General features: G+C 41.6%; 1 protein-coding gene across 1 annotated transcript; it reads right to left on the bottom strand.

The window, feature by feature from the left end:
• Window positions 1-1,354: 1,354 nt before the first annotated feature.
• LOC115790416 (extracellular calcium-sensing receptor-like) lies at window positions 1,355-5,716 on the bottom strand. The gene is made up of 12 exons (XM_030744238.1): window positions 5,451-5,716; window positions 5,063-5,301; window positions 4,736-4,815; window positions 4,391-4,570; window positions 4,078-4,266; window positions 3,772-3,988; window positions 3,434-3,672; window positions 2,974-3,183; window positions 2,745-2,868; window positions 2,400-2,593; window positions 1,899-2,180; window positions 1,355-1,820 (listed from the first exon to the last, which is right to left on the bottom strand). The coding sequence occupies exons 1-12, from the start codon at window positions 5,714-5,716 to the stop codon at window positions 1,389-1,391; spliced, it is 2,652 nt and encodes an 883-aa protein (XP_030600098.1). The 3' UTR covers window positions 1,355-1,388.
• Between the last annotated feature and the right edge of the window lie 8,592 nt (window positions 5,717-14,308).

Raw genomic sequence — 14,308 nt, 5'->3', positions numbered from 1 at the left:
GAAGTACCCCTCCGTGAATCGCCACTTTTTCGTGGTGGAGGGGTTTGTATGTCCCAGTGATCCCTGGGACATACAAAGGGGCTTGTCCCCCTGGTAGGGTCTCCCATGGCAAATTGGTCCTGGGTGAGGATCCAGACAAAGAGCGGCTCAGAAGACCCCTATGTCTACAACGACGAGGGAACATTTTACCCTGCCCGGCATAGGGTTACCAGGGCCCCACCCTGGAGCCAGGGGAGGGAGCTCGAAGGAGGGCCTCTGGTGGCCGGGCATTAGTCTGTGGTGCCTGGCCAGGCACAGCCCGAAGAGCTTACATGGGCCTGCCCTCCTGTAGGCCCACCACCTGCAGGAGGTGTCTTAGGGGGTCGGGTGCAGTGTGGGTCGGGCGGTGGCCAAGGGTGGAGGCCTTGGCGGACCGATTCCTGGCTATCGAGACTGGCTATTGGGACATGGAATGTCACCTTTTTGGTGGGGAAGGAACCTGAGCTAGTGCGTGAGGTTAAGAGATACCAGCTAGATATAGTTGGGCTCACCTCAACGCATGGCCTGGGCTCTGGAACCAGTCTCCTGGTAACAAAAATATTAGTAACAAAAATATTTTTTACAATGTTGAACTGTGTCTGTTTAAATCTGGTAAATAAACAAACATGATAAAACTCAGCCCTGCTGAACACTGGTATATTAACATTTACAAATAACATTTGTCCATGGAACAAAAAAAAAAAAAAAAAAAAAAAAAAAGTACAAGTAGAGAACCAGAAGGTGAACAAAAAAACAAAGAAAAAGACTAAATATCTACTATTTCAAACTCCACACAGCAGGAGGCCTGGACCAAGGTGGAATTGAGCCCAGAACTTCTAGATGTCATTCAGCAGTGCTAACCACCACACCACCATGCTGCTGCTCTTGTTACCAGTCTGTTAAAACCGGTATAAACTAGATTTTAGCAGGTGCAAAACCTGATATTAAGTTGTTTGAACTCAAACACATAATTACAATAAGAGACCATTTGTATTTTTTATTTTCACAATGTGTACATATTATCAAGTAGTTCCCTAAAAAATATTTTTACAAATGTATTAATTAAGGTCATATACAACAACATTATATTGAAACTGTAAACGTTTTTCACACTGACAAGACTGTTTAATATAGGTGTCTGTAATAGGGCATTACATACTTCAATATATCTGCGTTCTTAATTCTGGAAATGCTAAAACTATGAAATAAATATCTATAAATGGCATTCTGTATATAAACTAAACAGTTTATTAAATAGTGGTATTTCCATTTATTTACAAAACAAAACACAAAGGTAAATACAAAAATAAAGATAAAGACATGATACAGCAAAAGAGGAATATAATGAATATTAGTCATATTTTGTTAATTTATTTTTGCTGACTGGCCATCATGTGTTTCCTGGTATTCCTCTCAGGCCTCAAAAGAATGATGAAACACTTTGGAGCAAAAATACACAAAAGTAAACCATAGCTAGAAGCCAGGATGGCAAAAATTTCCACAGCAACAGTGTATTTCCCAGGAGAGCTAAGGTAAGCAGGCACAAACGCCACCCAAACAGCACAGAAAATCAACATGCTGAAAGTGATGAGTTTAGCCTCATTAAAATTATCAGGAAGTTTCCTGGCAAAAAAGGCTAATATGAGACTGATGCAGGCCAGCAGTCCAATGTAGCCCAAAATTAGACAGAAGCCAACCACAGAAACCATGGCACACTCCAAGGTGACCTTTGACCCTTGAAAACCCAGATTTTGCCGAGGCACAGGGGGACTGAGGGATAGCCATATGGTACAGATGACAATCTGGATAAAAATAAAATGTTATTAGACAGATGTGAAACTACAAAGACTTAAAAATTCAAAACAGAAGATTTGTATAACCTGTATACATGTAAGAAGGCAGACACTTCCTCTCTGTTGGCTTGGACCAAACCATCTAATCAAGGCTTCAGCACCAGGCCGAGCTGAGCGAAAAGCTGCCAGGACTACGATGGTCTTAACTTTGAGACAGGAAACACAAAGCACAAAGCTGATCCCAAAAGCTGCGTGCTGGAACCGACAAGACCAGTCTGATGGACGACCAATGAACACCAGTGAGCACAGGAAGCAGAGTTTGAGTGATGCAAGAAGCAAGAAGCTCAGCTCTGAATTGTTGGCCCGCACCTGAAATTAAGAAATTGCAGCTTCATAAAAACAGTGACATGCACAATATTAGCCACATGTGGAACAATTCTCTTGTTTTAATATTTTGTCTATTTAAGGGAAAAGAATAAACTGACATGGGATGTCAAGTGAAAGCTAACTATAAACAAGTACACTTGCACACTAATGAGGTGTTGTTAAAAAATGTACATTATAGTTTTGTGTGCATTTCTTTCTCACAACAGGTGTGTGACGGTAGTGAAGGAGCACCACAAAGACAGCTGCTGTCACAGTGGCACCGGTCACAGCTGCTGTTGTGAGGGTAATTCCTAATGTCTCATTAAAGGCGAGAAAGTCCAGTTGGCGAGGGATGCAGGCAGTTCGTTTAGTATTAGACCAGAACTCTAAGGGACAACGCTCACAGTGAATGGAGCCTAGTAAGGAAAAAAGAGTGGGGAGAGAGAAAGAAGAGGAAGGAAAATTAAACACCAGTGGCAAAACTGTAGATGACTTTAAATCAAATGGATTTGAAGGCAGGATGTCTGCATTTTGGAAGGCATAAGGTTTACACTGTAATGCCTTTACCAGTTTTATTGCTTATCTCTCCTGCAGCACATGGGACACAGTCAAAACAGCAGAGAGGTTCTCCTTTCCTGATGGCCTTTCTAGTGCCTGGGGGGCAGAGCTCACTGCACATTGAAATGGGCACCTAAACAATAAGCCATGATGTATTTTTAAGTGCAATATAAATGTATTTCAACTAACAGCAAGAAATCTTCAAATACAAAATTTTAATTATTTTCATATTGAGTACCTGATTGGATCCCGTGATCCACTGAATAGCTGATTCATTAAGGTGGAGAGCAAACCCATCCACGTGACCGATCAAAACAAGTTTTAGTGTCCCATCAGCTGTGCTCTGCCAGTTAACAAGTTCATACTTTGCTGGAATATCAGCTCCTTGGAAGTAAAACATTTCACCTTGTGGTGTGGTGAAGTTCACTTTTTCCAAGTGCTGCAAAAGCTGTAAAATGATCAAAGCTGTGAATCGAGTAACTGACATAGTATTTATATATATTAATGCTTGTGACAAATGTGTTTTTGTGTTAGACAGAGTTTGAAGATAAGTACACTCCAATCACTGAGTACTGAGAGCTAACATAAAAATGTTGTAATTACTTCATTATGGATTGCATAATACGGCATTATATACTCATGAGTCAGGCCAAGATCTGTTTAGCCTCTAGTGTTTGTAGCATTTCCCTCATGATTACCTCACTGGGCTTGATGTGTTTTGGAGAGGAGCAGGTGAAGCTGTTGTTTTCAGAAGGGCTGTCTTTAATGGGGCAGAGAAGGCTGTGAAGGGCATGGGCTGCAGCATAAACAGCAAGGTAGACGTTGTATGTCAACCTTAGCTGGGAGGTGTCAGTAAAGACATTCTGCACTTTTTTCAGAGATTCTGTCCCATTGCAGTGTGATAGTGAAGCTCTCTGAACAGACATAACACCAGGAGCTGAAGTAAAAATATTTGATATATGTCTAGTCTTTAGTGTGGACATAGGAGATCTGAGAGATGAGGAGGAATATAAATGAAGATGTTTGGTCCTTTGACTACATCCAAACTCTGCTTCCCAGAATTTTCTTAAGAACTCATCATCTGGACGATAAATTGGGTGTAAACTTCTGAGGTAGCTTTCAAATCCAGGTATAGCTGAACTTCTGATTGCAACACCAAGAACACCTTTTGCCACTTTGCTTGTTACTGGATTTTGGAGCAGATCCCCACTGGTGCTCCAAGCCTCACTGGCTAGAAACTGTCTATCAGTCACCTAGAAGGCAAAAAAAAGAATTACTTTGAAAGTTTTTTTTTTTTTTTTTTTCATTATATGCAATGAGCAATTTTATTACAGCATCTCACATTCAGTTTGCCAAGTTGCAGGAACAGTTCCCTCACATCTGTATACCAGGTGAATATCAAAATCACCCTTGCAGTTGACGCTTGTATTGTGAGGGCTGCTCGTCTGGCATCACTAATAATATTTTCCCTTTGGAGAGTCTCTACAAATGCCAGGCACACCCCTGCTGCCTGAATCTCCTCCTGAAATACCTGACATGCACAAGTAAAAGATGCCCATTACATGATTACACTGCAAATATATTTATATAGTATACTTATGGCTATATATTTTGCAGATACAATTAAAAAATTTAAAAAAACAAAATGCAGATACCTTTATTGCAGTGTGGCCATAATTATTGTTTGCTACAACTGCCCCAACCCAAGTCCAGTTGAAGCGTATAGCAAGCTGAGCAACAGTACGTGCTTGGTAAATATCACTGGGGATGGTTCTGAAGAAATTTGCATACTCGAGCCTGTCACTCAGACAAGGACAGGTGGCTAGATAGCTGATCTGAAAGACACACACAAAACTCCATCTAATAAAGATTTTTGAGATCATTTTCAGTTTTTTCACTGTCATAAAAAAGGACAAACATTGGTTTGTTAAAAATATATGCTACAGTACAGTACAGTACAGATTTTATGTTGTATTTAAAGTAAAACTCACAAAAGGTACAGAGAGTGGCTTCAGCATTCTGGAGACTATCTGGCTTATGGATGAAGCACCACCAATAATCACAGGGACAGTTTGACCACCTGAAAACAGCAATAAATGATTGCTGATTAGATAGATAGATAGATAGATAGATAGATAGATAGATAGATAGATAGATAGATAGATAGATAGATAGATAGATAGATAGATAGATAGATAGATAGATAGATAGATAGATAGATAGATAGATAGATAGATAGATAGATAGATAGATAGATAGATAGATAGATAGATAGATAGACAGACAGACAGATAGATAGACAGATAGACAGATAGATAATGAGTTACCCCTTCTGTCAGTGATTTCCTCTATGTTCCCAGCAGAGATGGGAGTGTTTGTAAAATTGCACTTGGTGTCGTCTCCACCAACTAGTGACAGTGCTGACTGGAGAGCCCATGGTGGGTGCCCACAGCTGTCAAAAATACGATAGCCCAGCTTTACTCCTGGTAGCAGCATTGCATTATGATTGATTTCCTCCAGTGCAAACACCATAGCATATATGTACTGCAGTTCAAAATATTCTAGACTGAGAGGAGGAAGATACATTGAGAAAGAATAAGTAAAATTTAGTTTAATAGGTTTCTGTGAAGCTACAAATACAAATCAAGTGGTAAAACATGGCAATCACTCCTGTAATCCTCCACAAACTACACAAACTAAAGCTTAGAGTTTTACCCAGTGCATGGCTTGTAGTTTGGCAGCTGAGTGAAATCATGTTCTGTAGCTGGAGGTTGATAATGAAGAGAAAACAGACCACCGATGATTACATCTCCATCTTGGAATACATCCTGATTACTCAGTCTACCCCAATGAGAACATGTCAACATCTGAACACAGAGGAGTCCATCCCGGAGTCCCAGTTCTCTTCCCACAAGCCACACGAGTAGCAGAGATGGGGAAGACCTGGACCCCACAATGAAGAGCCAGGAGAACCAAGACATAGATGCAGCTGTTCTGGATACTCAAATATGTAGAGTACACTCAGTTTGGTTAATTCTCAGTAGTTCATTCAATATCCATAAACAATTCCTGCAATGAAAATATTAAATCAGATTAAAGCCCACAATGTAGCAGAAGTGTGCCAAGGGAACACTGTGAAGTTATATTTTAAAATGTGTATTTTCATACACCAGACATGAGTTGGCTACTGTGTGTACATTTAAATAGTGACATACCCCCTCCTCCTCGGTATAGATGAACTGCAGATGTGGGCATTTTGTGTAGATGGAGAGCCTTTTTGTAAGCAAGTGAACATGACAACGCATATACCCACCCCCCAAATCAGTCCTCTCAACGTCAGACACAGCAACAGCATGACTGACACTAATCGTGTCTTGCAGGTAGAAGATGTATAAATAGGAAGTGTGTTTAGGTGCACATAATATAGTATTTGTTCTCTTTTAAAATTTGTTCTTTAATCTTTCTGCAGTGACCAATATCTTTATAAAGCTTAGCAAACACATCATCCTCTGCTGAGCAACCTCTGAACAATGTAGAAGCTTTCCTTAACTTTATTTGCAACCTATACTGCTGTGAATGTCATGTCTTGTGACATGTTTTCCTCAGTCTGAGGCTGTGGAATCAGAATCAGAAACTCTTTGAATGCGGTAAAACAGTCTGTCGAGAATGTTGTCGTGAATATGGTTGTTTATAACGTCTTGTTGTCAGTTTACTTTCATATATAAGCCAAATCTTTTTCAGTCATCTTAATCCGGGGATGGTCAGTCGTCCAATATTTACTGCACAAGAAGTCAATTTGCAAGCAATTTGTGGCTGCAAATGAGAGACGGAAAAACATTTTGTCTCTTTTGCCTAGGCCAATGTTTATTAACCTTTTGTGTGCTCCGGCACCTGTTTGGCCAATTATTAAATGCAGGGCTGGAAAGTGCAACAGCACACCGTGTTGTCAGTGAGGCACACAGCTTGTCTATTAAATGTCAGAGGTATCACTATTTTTTATTTCTGTTGGTTATCATTGTTTTTATTTATTAGATTTATTAGAATTTCAAACTGAATAGGCATATTTTAATAGCTGTTTTTATTTAAGGTTAATATTAAAAAGTGAATAATTTGTTCATTACATTATTTGTGACGGTTCTTTCATCTCAGAACATTATTTAATTAAAGAACCAGTTCTGTTGCCAGTCAACCTACATGAATGCATTTTTGACCAGTATTTAATGTTTTCGACCAATAAAACACATCAAACTTTGCACTTGATGCTGAAATATTTAGCTTGGTAGTTAGTACCATTGGGCCACCTGATAAAGTAAGCATGCAGCCTGGAATGACATGGTCATTATGCTTGATAAAAGACTCAAGCCATTTTGTTTGGTGGTTTGCCCATGTCTTACGATTATAAAACATAAACATATGTAAATTATACATGCAATAATATAGATGTACACAACACTATTTTTCCAAGAAACATTTGAAAAAGAAGAAAATAAAAGCTCAAATAGCATTTTTTTTTTCTGCTTTGCTCAGAGTATTTACGGATCTGTCAGGTTTCCGATACCCCCCCCCAATAGTAAACTCATTCCTATGCCCTTGATTGTAGTCCTTGTGACTGGGATATCGTCTTCACCTTTAACACAGAAATATGAATGGTTAGGATATGCAGGCACAAGATCACAACAAATTGGTTGATTGTAAAACATATATCCTCATCAGGACAATGATCCAAGCTGCTGACTTTGTCCTGGAGTCTCAGAAGGAGCAGGCTGATGGAGGGTAAACCATTTCATCTCCACTCCTTTTCCTATGTTACATTATCATAAAACAGCTAAATTAATGAACAATTGACCTGGTCAAGAGCCATATTACAAAAATTGCAAACTGAATGTCATTAAATCCAAGACATAAAAAAAATATTAAAATGATCAGGAATGGTAAGGTCTAATTATTGTTACCTTTCCATCTTTGCCCGGGGGTTTTGACTCTGCTTTGTGTACGTAAATACAGAATCAGGACTCTCTGAGTCCAGCGATGCCTCACTTATAAATAGACAGCCACACTACAGTTTAAAAGTCAAATATCCTACCAGCTGATGCTGATTACTTTAGATGTTAGTATTTACCTATTTCAGGAACTCCAGTAAAACCAGAATAGATAAATAACTTACTTGATATAAAATAGGCACTACAAATGCAAGCATTTCTGATCATGTCCTCAGTTCAATTTTTGGCAATATGTTCGATGACTTGCAACTACAGCCACCTCCCATTTCTGAAATGGCCATGATGCCATCAGAATTTGGTGCAACTTCAGTCCACTGTTGGTAGAGTAGCGATTCTGACAGCGAAACACGCAACAACTGGACCTTTTGATGGTGATTTCACTTCTAAATCAAGGTTACCCCTGTGTAGTCTTGTCGTCCTTATCTGATTGAATGGAGTATTAGTTCACTTCCATTGCCAAATTGCGCATGCATATTTTTGATGACATGAATTCTGAAACCTGACAGAAACTCTTCAAATAAACCGTTCCTCTGCGACTGATCAGTTAGCTCTTTTACAACTACTCGTTCAAGAATTTTTGAGAGAAAAGGAAAGTTGGAGATTGGCCTATAATTAGCTAAAATAATGGTTTAATTACTGCCACTTTAAAAGGCTGTGGTACATAGCCAATTAATAAAGATAGATTGATCATATTTAATATTGATTAATTAATGGTAGGACTTCTTTAAGCATTCTGGTAGGAATGGGGTCTAACAGACCTGTTGACGCTTGGGGGAAGAAACTATTGAAGTTAACTCACAAAGATCAATTGGAGAAAAAGACTGATTAAACAAAAGCAGTATTCAAAGTAGATATATACACAAAGATACATCTGTGAGATGGTTATGAACATATTTTTCGCTAATGGTTAAAGTTCTATTTGTGAAGAAATTCATGAAGTCATTATTAGTTAAAGTTAAAGGAATCCTCGGCTCAACGAAGCTCTTTGTCAGCCTGGCTACAGTGCTGACAAGAAACCTGGGGTTGTTCTTATTTTCTTCAATTAATGATGAATAGTGAGATGTCCTAGCTTTACAGAGGGCTTTTTTATAGAGCAAAAAACTCTTTTTCCAGGCTAAATGAGCATCTTCTAAATTAGTGCGATACCATTCCCTCTCCAGCTTACAGGTTATCTGCTTTCAGTTGCGCATTTGTGAATTATACCACGGAGTAGAACCCTGTATAAACCACTGGAAACACACTTACACACATATACAGAAACTGAACATCAGGCAGGGATGGCAAGCTCACTGATTTTTATTGGTCTGTTATCTGCTCTGAGCTTGTTCCAGCTGAACTCATTTCTCATGACTTAAGGTAGTCTGAGTCAAAGAACTAGGCTTACAGGGGCTTGGGCTGGTACTGAGGCTTCATCTGTGAAATGTAAACTGCAGGGTAGCACTCATCTCCCTGCATTCTCAATGGATGGGGACTTCATTATTCTCCCTTCACTCCTACACACACACAGGGACCTATGACACTAAGGTCTTTGCCATAGAAGAGATGAACAACAGCTCAGAGCTGCTACCTGGAATCAGGTTTGGGTATCAAATCTATGACTCATGTGTCTCAGTGTCCATGACAGTGCATTTGGTATTTCAGCTTTTGTCTTGGACCCTGTGTTTTACCCTGACAAAAATTGCTCCCAATCTGGTATGGTGATGGCTGTTGGTGAGTCTGGGTCGAGGCCATCCATCAGCATGTCACAATTCACTTTAACTTTTCTCAAGTAAATATTTTGACTTTTTATCAAACTGAGTATTTAAAGATTACATGCATTTCTGCAAATCTGATAGGATTACATTGTCTTCTTTTGCTATGTGTATTGTCACGGCCCCTCCTCTGACCTGCAGGGGCGGAGCTTCCTGCAGGCAGAGGTGGGCCTTGAGTAATTGGAGCCACCTGGGCTCACTAATATAAGCAGGGCTCCACTAACTATTCTCCCCTCTCTGCTCCTCCAGGTAATCTTGGTTTGTCTTTGGTTCTGGTCTGGTTTGGTTTGGTTTTGGGTTGCAGTGTTCATTCAGGTTTCCACATACATGTCCACGCACTCATACATTGCATACACTGAACATAATGACATACTCACATCTCATATTTATCTTTCTTTTTGTTTTGCTTAAGTTTCAATAAAACTAATTTATTGGCCTACACCTTTGCCTCCCCTCATTCTTTGTTACGGGCCATGAGCCAGCCTGTGACAAGTGGGGGCTCGTTAAGTGTTTGTTTTTGTTGTTGTTTGGCTACTTTGATTGTTTCGGTGTTTTGTTGGGTTTTGGATTTGTTTCCTTGGCTGTTTGTTGGGGGGAGATTTTGGTTGGGCCATTTTGACTGGAGTGAGCAGTGGGCATTGGTTCCTTTTGTTTGGTTAGCATTTGCTATTTGGTTTTGTGACTCACTTTGGGCCTGTACTGGGTTTGTGTTTGGTGGGAGTCCTCCCCTTTTGAGGTTAATCAGCGAGTGTCATTAGGACGCTCGTGGTGTTCTGTTTTTTAGGTGGCAGTGAACGTCGGTAGAGCTTCCCTTTTCCCTGACATCGGCTCGGGAGCACCTCCATGGATGGGGAGGGTGGCCAGATTCTGGTTACTTTTTTCATTCCATTGGGTTTGTGTGCATAAGACCCCCCCACATGTGACTGCACGAAGCCTAGGGTGCGTTTAGTTAGCTGTTTTGCGCTATAGTGGGGTGTCTCCTATCCTAGACCCAGTCTGGCAGCAGGTGGGTTGCTTTTGTGACTTTAATGGTTGTGGAATTTGTTGGACATGGCTTCCGTTTTGCAAAGTTTTGTTCAGTCTCCTTCAGAATAGGCATTGGAACTGTGTACTAAGGAACAGTTGATTGAGATAACTGACCATTATAGAATTGACATTGCTGATAAAAAGTTGAAAGATTCGGTTAAGGTTTGTTTAACACAGCATCTATTGGAGGCAGGGATTCTTTGTGGGCAGGCTGCTAGTGATCCGGGTGCTTCCTTATTAGTCTGGTCGACCTGCACTGACTTTTGAGCAGCAGAGGGAGCTGTTACAGATGCAGTTGGAGCTGGAAAAGTTGAGATGTTCCAATAGACCAGTTGCAGGTTCTGGAGTTCAGTTTGATGTTGCAAAAAATCTCTGCCTGTTGCCTAAATTTGATGACTCGGATGTGGACACTTATTTTACTCTGTTTGAACAAATAGCAGATTCTAGGGGTTGGTCAGATTTGGAGAGGTGTTCGTTGTTGCAGTGTGTTCTGACGGGTAGAGCACGTGAGGCATTTTCAGCTTTGAGTGTGGCTGACAGTAGGGTTTATGCCTCGGTTAAATCTGCAGTGCTGAAAATGTTTGAGCTTGTTCCGGAGGCATATCGGCAACGGTTTCGGTTTAGGAAAAGGCTGGATTCAGACTTATTCTGAGTTTGTTCGTGATCTTACTCTTGCATTTAACCGCTGGTCCACAGCTTCTGGGGCTACTACTTTTGAGGACCTTTGTAACTTGGTGGTGTTAGAACAGTTTAAAAATTCTGTACCTGAAGCAGTTGCTACTTACATAAATGAATGTAAGGTGACATCTCCTTCTGAAGAGGCTGCTCTTGCGGATGAGTATGTGCTGACCCACAAAAGTTACTTTGAGCCGCGTAATGTGCTCTATAATTTAAAACATGGCCATTTGTCTTCATCTGGGGCCTTGCCTGATAAGTTCCAGCAGAAGTTTGGTCATAAGGGCCCAAAAGGGCCAGTGACTCAAAATGCATGTAGATATTGTTTGGCGGAGGGTCACTGGAAGAGGGAGTGTCCCCTACATAGATCCAAGAGGTCAGGTCAAGTGAAACCTGCTGTAATGGCAGCTCCCAGTGTGGTTTCCGACCCTCAGGGTGATGTTCCTCAGTCGCAGGTTAGGTCTGGCTCTCAGTGTAATGATTTTTCTGCTTTCATTTCAGATAGTGTTGTGTCGTTGGTTGGGGATGGCAAACAAGTCCGTCAAAATTTTGAGAGATACGGGAGCCATAGATTCTTTTATTTTGGAGTCTGTGTTACCGTTTTCCCATTTTTCGGATACTGGTAGGTGTGTTCTGGTACAGGGGATGGGTCTGGTTCCATTCTCCTCTCCTCTACATCGGATTAATTTAATCTGTGGTCTTGTAGAAGGTGACGTAGGGGTACGGTCCCGTTTGCCAGTGGATGGAGTACACATGATTTTGGGAAATGACTTGGCGGGGAGTGCGGTGTGGGCAGGGGGCAAACCTAGGACTTTCAACGGGGAGCTTTGTGTCCCCAGCAGCCCCATCTCCCACCAGCTGTGGAGTGTCTCCTGATGTTTTTCCGGTTTGTGCCGTAACCCGTGCTGCTTCTCAAGTTAAAGAGGGTGCGGTTACGCCAAAGGATTTTGAGTTGCCGGTTGTGCTCCAGACAGACCAGCTGGGTACGTCTAAAGGTGAATTGATAGCTGAACAGGGGGTGGATGCAACATTGTCTGATCTCTTTGCCAAGGTTGTGCCCGAGTCGGCGGTGAGAGATTGTGCTTTGTGTTATTTTCTGAGAGATGGGGTTTTAGTGAGGAAATGGGTTCCACACAATGACCTGGGTTTGGGAGATCCGGTATTTCAAGTTGTGGTGCCATCTGTGTGGCGAGATAAGGTGTTGCGGACGGCGCATGGTGACGGGGCAGGTCATATGGGTGTTCGTAAAACTTATGATCGCATACTTAAGTATTTTTTTCTGGCCACGTTTAAAGCAAGATGTGAGTCAGTTTATCAGGTCTTGTCATACGTGTCAGCTTACCAGCAAGCCAAACCAGGTGTTAAAGCCGGCACCGTTATATCCGATACCAGCTATTGGGCAACCATTTGAACACCTTATTATTGATTGTGTTGGGCCATTACCACGGTCAAAAGCAGGACATAGCTATCTGTTGACTGTGATGTGCCAGGCGACTAGATATCCTGCTGCTTTTCCGCTTCGCACTATTACTTCGAGGTCAGTTGTTAAAGTGTTGACTCAGTTCATTTCTACGTTTGGTATTCCAAAGATCATTCAGTCAGATCAGGGTTCTAATTTTACCTCTCACTTGTTTGCTCAGGTTCTTAAACAGCTTAGGGTAAAACGCAATGTGTCTACTGCGTTCCATGCCCAAAGCCAAGGAGCTTTGGAACGTTTTCATCAGACACTGAAATCCTTGCTCCGTGCATATTGCACAGAACTCTCTGCAGATTGGGAGGAAGGGTTACCCTGGCTGTTACTGGCTGCTCAGGGAGTGGTGCAGGAAAGCACGGGTTTTAGCCCAAATGACTTGGTTTTTGGTCACAAAGTCCGTGGGCCATTGGTGGTGTTGCAGGATGGTTGTTTGTCTGAGGAACCACCTCAGAACCTTCTTGACTATGTGAATGGATTTCGGTTAAAGTTGTATAGGGCTGGTGAACTGGCTAGGGACAAATTGGAATTGTCTCAAAGGAGAATGAAGCGGAACTATGACAAACAGACTGAGCTGCGTGAGTTTAGTCCTGGTGATCGGGTCCTTGCTCTTTTACCACTTGTGACTTCACCTTTTCAGGCAAGGTATTGTGGTCCTTTTACAGTGTTGCACAAAGTGTCAGAATTGAACTCTCATTGAGACTCCAGGTAATAGGAAATCTTCGAAGTTGTGCCACGTAAATCTGTTGAAGCCCTATCGCTCCCGGTGTCCAGATCAGGGTATTTCACCCGTGGGGTCAGCGTTGGCAACGTCGCCCGTGCCTGTCCATGGTGGCCTGAACCTTTTGGAGGGGGGAGAAGAGGAGATAGGTGTTGGTTCAGATGAGGTTTTAAGAGGTCGTTTGAAAAACTCTCAGACTTTGCAAAATCTTGAGGTATTGGTTGACCACTTAGAGTGTGACAAACGTGATGAGTTGGTGGCACTCATAAAAAGTTATCCTGGTTTATTTTTTGACACTCCCACACGGACCCATCTGATAGAGCATGACATAGATATTGGAGAGGCTAAACCCATTAAACAAAGATTTTATAGAGTATCTGAGGAGAAGAAACAACAATTGGAGACAGAGGGGAAATATGTTAGAAAACTGTATAGCTGAGCCCTGTTCTTCCAATTGGGCATCGCCATGTCTTCTAGTTAGGAAGCCCGATTCAAAATTTAGACCTTGTACTGATTATCGGAAAGTCAAAAGTGTTACTAAAGCAGATTTTTTCCCACTTCCGAGGATGGAAGATTGCATTGATCAAGTCGGGCCCGTGCAGTATGTTAGCAAATTTGATCTGCTCAAGGGGTATTGGCAAGTGCCTCTGACCAAAAGAGCTCGTGAAATAGCTGCTTTCATAACTCCATCTGGCTTGTACTCGTATACAGTGATGCCTTTCGGCTTGAGGAATGCTCCTGCCACTTTCCAGCAGCTGATGAATTTGGTTGTCAGGCCTGGAAGGGTGTGCTGTGTATCTTGATGTCATTTACTCAGATTCTTGGGAGGAGCATGTCCAGTGGATAAAGGCTTTGTTTGAAAAGTTGGTGGGGGCCAGGTTGACCATTAATTTGGCAAAGTGTGAGTTTGCTAAAGCAACTGTATTTTA

This window comes from Archocentrus centrarchus, chromosome 13 (assembly GCF_007364275.1).
Source record: "Archocentrus centrarchus isolate MPI-CPG fArcCen1 chromosome 13, fArcCen1, whole genome shotgun sequence".
Taxonomy (NCBI): Eukaryota; Metazoa; Chordata; class Actinopteri; order Cichliformes; family Cichlidae; genus Archocentrus; species Archocentrus centrarchus.
This window is presented reverse-complemented; position numbering and strand designations above follow the sequence as displayed.